This window comes from Acanthisitta chloris, unplaced genomic scaffold (genome assembly GCF_000695815.1).
Source record: "Acanthisitta chloris isolate BGI_N310 unplaced genomic scaffold, ASM69581v1 scaffold24398, whole genome shotgun sequence".
Lineage (NCBI taxonomy): Eukaryota > Metazoa > Chordata > Aves > Passeriformes > Acanthisittidae > Acanthisitta > Acanthisitta chloris.
The window spans coordinates 1-7,915 of NW_008687885.1; the positions used below are offsets into that span (position 1 = coordinate 1).

A 7,915-nucleotide genomic window follows, 5' to 3' on the forward strand; every position below is an offset into this window, starting at 1 on the left:
AGTCTGTACCCACCGGGACTGAGGCTGGGGCTGTACCCACCGGGGCTCTCCCTGCTCCCCCCGGGCACAGGGACCGGGGCTGGGGCTGTACCCACCGGGGCTCTCCCTGCTCACCCCGGGCACAGGGACAGATCCCGGAGCTCCCACGGCTCCAGGCTCGGACCCGCACGGAGGGAGAGGGCGATCGGGTTTTGGATTTTTATGAGAACCGAGAAAGGAGCCCCCCCGAGCTTTGCCCCCGCACTTAGGGTCTGGGGGATGCCCGAGGCACAGCCCAGCCGGGAGAACGGGGAAGGGAAGGACAGCGAAGGGGAAAGGAATTCCCACGGGAAGGAAAAGGGGAAAGGGAGCCCAGAGGAAGGGAGTCCAGGAGATGGGCAAAGGGAGCCAAAGGGAAGAGGAGCTAGAGGAAGAGGAGGAAGAACTCAGGGAAGGGGAAAGAGAGCCAAGGGAGAGAGGAGTCATGGGAATGGGGAAGGGATGTCCAGAGGCAGGAGAGCCCCAGGGGAAGGGTAGCCCTGGGGAAGGGAAAAAGGAGCCTGGAGGAAGGGGATGGGTAAAGGGATACCCCTCTGACTCCAGCTGTGTGTTTCTCCAGAGAGCAGGCACAGTTGAAGGCCAATGTGGTGGAAGAGGACACCGAGGAGTGGCAGAGAGATCCGAACTTTGCTGGGGGAAGGAAGGAAGTGTGGCAAGAGTGGGAGGTGTGGATTTATCCTATATCAAAGGAGATGACACCAGTGCCTGTGCCTCCCTGGTGGTTCTCAGCTACCCAAGTCTCGAGGTAACACCGTGAGCACTCACTCCTCGGGGTTGTGTCCAGGTGTGCTGTGACACCAGGGATTTTATAGGAAACTTGCACAAAGGTCATTGTCTGCTGTGTCTGCCCCTCAGGGCATCCACCAGGGATCGTGTGGGGTCACCTTGAGCTGGAGGAGGGCAGCATTAGGTGGGATATTGGGAAGGAATTCTTCCCTGTGAGGGTGCTGAGGCACTGGCACAAGTTGCCCAGAGAAGCTGTGGCTGCTCCATCCCTGGGAGTGTTCCAGGCCAGGTTGGATGGGGCTTGGAACAACCTGGGCTGGTAGAAGGTGTCCCTGCCCATAGCAGGGGGTGGGATGGGATGAGCTTTAAGGTCCTTCCAGCCCAAATCATTCCATGATTCTGTGTATTTTGATCAAAGCCTCCACCTGCTCGTTTGCAAGAAAGATAAACGGGGTGAGAGGTCTTGCTGGGAATCAGCTGATGATATGAGATGTAACATAGAAAAGCCTTTCCAATCCCACCATGGATCCCACATCCCACAGTCATTTTACTTGAGCTAATAAAGATTTTTGGTTTCCTTCCCAGCTTTCCGAACCATATAAAAATTATCTATAAACCATAAAAGCTCTAACAAGAAGAGAAATAAAGTTTGATGCTGTCTGCTGGGGGTTTTATGAACTGAATTAAGTCCTGCCATGGTTCCTGCCTTGCCCTGTGTGATCCCTTTTTTGTCCTGTTATAGGGGGGTTTTGCCTGGCCCTGCCCAGAGACATACACAGAGCCAGACCCCTGATGGGGTGAGCTGTGAGGCTCTCAGTAGCTGTCCTGGTTTTGTTTCAAGGACTCGTGGGCAGGGTGTGGTGGTTTCCAGCCCTCCCCTGCCAGCAGTCCCTCCTCTATACAACAGAGACAGACCCACACACAGAGCCCAGAGCCCTTGGCTCTGTGGGAGAGGTCCAGCAGCAAAGGAGAGGAGGGGACATGAAGCTCCTGAACCCCCCAGGGCCTGTGCCAGGGGTTCCTGTCTGTGCCCAGGTGCTGTACGAGGATTGCCGGATGGTGACCGTCAGTGCTCCGTACGTGCCTGGATTCTTGGCCTTCAGAGAGGTACCTGTCCTGGTGGAAGCTGTTCAGAGACTTCAGCAGGCGAGGCTCAAACGTGTGGCATGTTTCCTTGTCCCAGGCTGAGGTGGGTGCACAGTCCTGCTGAGAGGTGTTCTCCCTCCAGAGACAGCCCTGGCTCTGTTCTCCATGCACAGGGTGGAAGGGGCAGTGTCAGAGCTGTGTTGGAGCATCCGTAGCCCTTTCTTTAGGGATACAGAGCCAGGAGCATACAGGCCTCTCGTGGCAGCAAGAACCCTGTTGTGTGTTTCCTTGTCCCAGGCTGAGGTGGGTGCACAGTCCTGCTGAGAGGTGTTCTCCCTCCAGAGACAGCCCTGGCTCTGTTCTCCATGCACAGGGTGGAAGGGGCAGTGTCAGAGCTGTGTTGGAGCATCCGTAGCCCTTTCTTTAGGGATACAGAGCCAGGAGCATACAGGCCTCTCGTGGCAGCAAGAACCCTGTTGTGTGTGCAGGGCACTGCCAGCCACAGGGAGCTCACACTGCTGCTTTAGAGTCAGGCACAGGCAGCACTTACAGGGAGAAATAAAGAACTGAGAGACTTCTCCTTCCTCCCAGAGCCAACAGCACTGAATGCCCCTTGGAGTGCTCTCAGTGCCCATGAAATAACACTTCTGCTTTGGCTTTTTCAGGTGCTTCTGGTGGATGGGAATGGCTTGCTCCATCCTAGAGGTAGGCCAATGCCAGAGAGCCCTGTTCTCCTGAGCCCTGTGCTGCTGCTTGGGATTGCTGTTCCCTGTGCCCTGCAGTTACAGTGGCTCCTTGTTGGCAGGATTTGGTGTGGCCTGTCACCTCGGTGTCCTGACAGATCTGCCATGCATTGGAGTGGCCAAGAACCTCCTGCAGGTGGATGGCTTGGTCAAGGATGAGCTGCACAGAGAGCAGGTTAGGCCAGGCTGGGAACTTACTCCTGCTCTTTAATAGTATCCCCAGGGAATTGGCACAGCCACATACAGGTACATCCTAACCACCTGACCTTGTGTGTGTTTATCCCTAGATTCGTTCCCTGCAGAGGTCAGGAGATGCATTCCCACTGACAGGCACTTCGGGGAGAGTCCTGGGCATGGTAAGCTGTGGGGAGTTCCCTGGTCACTTGGCCCTCCACAGTGGGACTGTCTCAGGGATCCCAGTTCAGGAAGACAAGTGTGAGTGGGTGACAGTCACACTGCCAACCCTGAACAAGAGCTCAGACCTTGGTAGGAGTTGCCAGTTCAGGTGTTAGGTATATTCACATCCATGGCTGTGGCACCCCTATGTGTGAACCCCAGTCAGGGAGAGGTGCCAATTCCCTGGCAGCTTGCTGGGATGGGATATGAAGCGTCTGACTCCAAGGTGGACAGGAACAGTCAGATGTGAGAGGCTTCCTGTGTGTTGGTCTGTAGTAGCACATCTCCCTGTGTCCCAGAGCAGTGTGAGGCATCTGGGGAAGGGTCATGGGTATCCAGAGGGACAGACAATCCCTGTGAGGAGACAGTGGGATGTAGAAGAGGTTCAAGAAGTCTGGGAGCTGCAAGCACAGCCATCCCCCACTTTTGGAAGGCTCGTATCTCACCTGCCACACAGTTTGCCCAGATGAGCCTCTGCAGTGCTTGATGTCTCTCCTTTCTGAATGCTCAGGTGCTGCGGAGCCACAACAACAGCTCTAAGCCACTCTACATCTCTGTGGGTCACAGGGTGAGCCTGGACACAGCTGTGCACCTGGTGAAGTCGTGCTGCAGGTACCGGATCCCGGAGCCCATCCGACAGGTACGGCCACAGGGAGCTGGGGAAGGACAGGCAAGCCTGGGGCAGGGAAGCAGTGCAGGGTCTGTGTTTGTGTGATTCAGAGCCTCAGTTTGCCACTCCTCTGCCCTGGCAGCTTGGCCACTGATACCCTGTTCTCCCAGCCCACAGTGGTGCCTCTGTGGGAGTTCACTGCTCCTCCCGTGCTCTCTCTCCTGATGCAGTGCCCGGCAGCACTGCCAGCCCTGGCTGCAGACCCAGCCTGACTGATTTCCTGCCTCCCCTCTGCAGGCAGCTCCTGCGAGGCTGGTGTTAACACCCAGGAGCTGGAACGCAGCTTCGCTGGGCACCAGGAGCCCAGCACAGCCCGCAGTGCTGCTGCTCTGGGACCCCGGGCAGGCTGCAGCCAGCAGGTGACAGCACTGCATCACCGTCCCCGAGCCACGGCTGCCACCAGGGCTCAGCCCTGGCACCGTAAATCGCAGCAGACCTTGAGGAAAGGCTCTGGAGAAGTGTAAAGCCTCTGGGACTTCTGGCCTGCAAGTGCTTCCCTTCTCCCAGGGTCACTGTTGGTGGCTCTGCAGCTCAGATCCAGGGAGCAGAGCCTGATCAAGTATCCCTGTTGGCAACACTGCCCTGGCACAGCCTGTTGGCATCACTGCCCTGCTGTGCTGGCAGGTGATGGGGGTCTGGCCACCTGTGAGCCCCCTGAGCCACACTGGCATGACCTGCTGAGGGCTCTGCACACAGAGCTGCTCCCTGTGCTGCTCTGTGCTCTGAAAACTGAGTCTCCAGGTCTAAACCAGACAAAAATCTCACACCTTGGAGCAGAGCAAGCCTTGGGGTGCCCGTACCAGAGCTGGTTTCCAATGTCTCAGACCAGTACCTGCCAGACAGGAGGAGCTCACAGAGCTCCTTATGTAATCTCCTCCAGCGAGGGACAGATGCCTCTGCAGAGCTCTGAGCCAGCTCTGCAGCTTGGCATGTTCAAAGGGAAGGGAAAAGCATTCCCTTTGGAAACAGAAAGGTGTCTTGGAGCTTTTCATCACCCTCGTTTCGCTTCCAGCCATCTCCAGGATTTGCTAATGTTCTGAGACTCTTCCAGTTCTCCAAATGTGACCTTTTTCTTAGAGTGATGGAATGAATTATTGTCGCTTTCCTTACAGAGAGCTGAAAAATCCAAAGGGAGTGTGTTTACTGTAGAGGGGTGGCAGGAGATAAGGACACTTAAACCTTTCCATGGGACTTGTCTCTGCTGCAGTTCCTCTCTGTGGTGACTGTCACAGATCTTGGCACAGGGCAGAGCTGGAAGCCTCAGCTCTGAGCACCTAAAGTTGGAGTTAGGAAGTGGAAGGCTGTGGAGAATCTTGCCAGGGATGGCTGACTTGGCCTTTTGGCCATGGTGTGTGCCCAGAACAATCTTGCAGACCTGGTGGGTGAGGTGCTTGTGGCTTTCCCAGTGTTGTGAAAGACTTGTGGACCATCAGCTCTTGGTTTGTCAGTTCTGGCAGCCCTGGAAGCGAAATGCTCGGTGAGAGCTCTGCTGCCCTCACCTCCCAAGGTTTGTGGTCTGTGTGAGGGCAGTGCTGTGCTGCAGCCTGTGCTCTTTCCCAGAGGCCAGGCCGTGTAGGGGATGTGGTGCTTCCTGGGAATGCAGCACTGTCCTGGCAGGGATCAGGAACAGTTCCATTCGCATTCAGCCCAAAGTGTGCTTGTGCTGCCAAGGAACTGGCTGCGCTGCAGGTGAGAGAAGTGATCTCTCAGAGGAAGCAGAGGGAGGTTCATTGTCACCCACAATCAGTATTTACATCCCACTGAGTCCTTATTCCACATGCCAGTGCCAGGCCCATCTGGGAGAGCTGTGCTCGCCTGGGGCTGATCTCTGCCCAGCCACTCTGTGAGGAGCTGCACAGAGATGGTCATTCCCAGCTCCCAGGCAGGAATTGCAGTAGGCAGGAGCTGTCATCCCAGAATCATAAGCACAGCACTCAATCTGAGTGGCCTGGAACAATACCAAGCCCTGCTGAGAGAGCTGCCCTTGCCTCCTGGAGAGGTCAGCATCCCTCCCTGGTGCTTGCCCACGCTCCAGGCTGCTCAGCCCCAGGATCCCTGTGCACAGCAGGGACACAGGAGCTGTTGACACTCTCCAGCTGACAGGGATTGCACTGGGACCCTGCTCTGCTCTCGCTGCTTCAGGCTCCTGGTTGGCTGCTCACCAACCTCCTGCTCACTTGATGATCCCTTCAGCTCCCACTGGCCCCGTGCCCAGCTGGTTCCTGCTGGCTTAGGAAGGGGCTGGTGGCACAGCCTGGTGTTGCTTCAGCCCACCAGGAAGGACAGAAGGAGGCCTGGGAATTTCTGCAAGTCACTCCCTGGGAAGTATTGAACACCTGCCCTTAGGAGGAGTGAGAGAGAAACCCTCAGCCCTCTCCTCTGAGACTGAAAGTTGGTCACTGATGTCTGGATACCAACTCCCCTCAGGGGTACCCCCTGCAATCCTACTGTGTGTACAGGCATCACCACCGCCCCTCAGAAAACAGGCAAAGCAACAATTCTAAAGCCAGCACTGAAAATAGCCCCAATCTGTGGGGATTATTACGGGACAGTGATCCATCTTATTGATTAGCCCTGTGGTTAATCGCTGGGTTAAGCTGACTCCAGCAAGGAGTGAGCACTGGTTTGGAGCTGCTACCTCATCAAGCATTAGCTGATGTTCTCAGCAGAACGTGGTTGGGGTTTTACTTTCCTAGGAAAATAGTTTGTAGCTGTGCCTCCTGCTCCTTGGTCTCCCCATGGGGACTGTGGAGCAGCCTCCTTCCCTGGTTATAAAATGCATCACGTAATCGCTTATCCTGAAGAGTGATCAAAGTTATTTGTCAGTTCGGTTATGAAACTGTCCAATTATAGAGAGAAGGGGAAAAAAAAATCTCCCAAACAAACCACCCCTTATGTAACTCTCTCTCATTCTCAGCTGGCAGGATGGCTCTGCAGTTGTGGAGCAGGTTCCAGCAGCAGCAGGCACAGCCTCCAGCGAGGGGTTTGGCTGGGGGTGAGGGGTGTGGGGGCTGCCTGGGGTGCAGCAGAGGCTCCTCAGGAGCAGCACAGCAGTGAGTGCAGCAAATGCTTCAAGGACAGCCACCAGGGATGTGTTAACCCACTTTCTGAGAGTCATCTCTGTACGCTGTGAAGCTTTCCAGCTGGGAAGGTCACATCCTGCTTTGTAAAAGTGGGGAAAGACGGTCTGTCTTTGAGGTGGGGCACAGCAGCTGCTCTGAAATGTCACAGCATAGCAATGTGTTTGGGGAAGAAGCTTCTAAAAAAGAAAAGGACTTTGAGGGACTGTAAAAACCAACTGCCAGTTCTCAAAGGTGTCTGAGAGCCCGTGATGTGCTTGTGATGGCATCAGAGAGTCTTCTGCTGGGGTGGTGCAGCACTGGAGAGCTCAGCAGTAACACCTCTGGGGGGCAAGAACACCCAGTAAATGTCCAGCAACACTTTTTTACAACTCTTGGCCTTTCCTTGATCCTCTCCTTGCCCCAGGCTGTGCTGCCCTGCTGAAACAGCATCCTGTGTGCCACGTGCTGACACCAGGGTGGATGGCGCACTCTGGGCTAGCAGAGGGAGGCACCAGCCAGGCTGGGCAGTCCATTCTCACTCATTTTCCTCGCTGATTTCAGGCTGATATTCGATCCAGGGAGTACATCAGGCAGCAGCTGTGTGCACCACTGCAGGTCAGAGCTGCTGGGACACAGAGGTAGGTGTGTGGGCAGCTGCCTGCAGAGGGGATGTGCTCATGGAATGAGCTGCAGTAATGGCATTACAGGGACAGGCAGGGTAACAAGGTGAGCTCAGTGGCATCAGGACATGTGCTGCCTCCAGGACAGGTGATTCCTGGCTGGTGTGGCTCACACGTTGTGCCGTGTCCTGGCCTGGGGAAGATCAGGGGGATTTGGGCTTTTTTCAGCACTGCTGCTAAGCCAAGCCCTAACGCCCACAGGTGTGACATGAGGGTGAGCAGAAATACCTGCAGGGAGCTGGTTGCTGCCCCAGGTCTCAGGGCAGGGTCAGAGTCCCCCACTCTTGCATAACCTGGGCCAGTGGGTGCTCAGATTATTGCTGTAAATCCATGGCAAGTCCTCCAAGGTGTAGGAGGTCCTCGTGCCGTGGCTGTGCTGTCCCTTCAGCAGTTCACAGAGTGGTTGGGTGCCCTCAGACCCACACCTGGCTGAGCAGGTACTGCATGGCCCTGCCCCAAGAACTGCCTGGGGCTGAGCCAGGCGTGTCAAGGCTCTGGGGGTCCCGAGGGACC

General features: G+C 56.0%; 1 protein-coding gene across 1 annotated transcript; it reads left to right on the forward strand.

Annotated features, from left to right (window-relative positions):
- Positions 1-598: 598 nt before the first annotated feature.
- Positions 599-7,360, forward strand: ENDOV (endonuclease V; the record flags this gene model as incomplete). The annotated part of the gene is given in 8 exon segments (XM_009080822.1): positions 599-674; positions 677-784; positions 1,801-1,926; positions 2,517-2,556; positions 2,657-2,769; positions 2,882-2,950; positions 3,502-3,630; positions 7,284-7,360. Coding segments are annotated over 8 exon segments (738 nt in total), but the record flags the coding sequence as incomplete, so codon positions are not given.
- Positions 7,361-7,915: the final 555 nt, after the last annotated feature.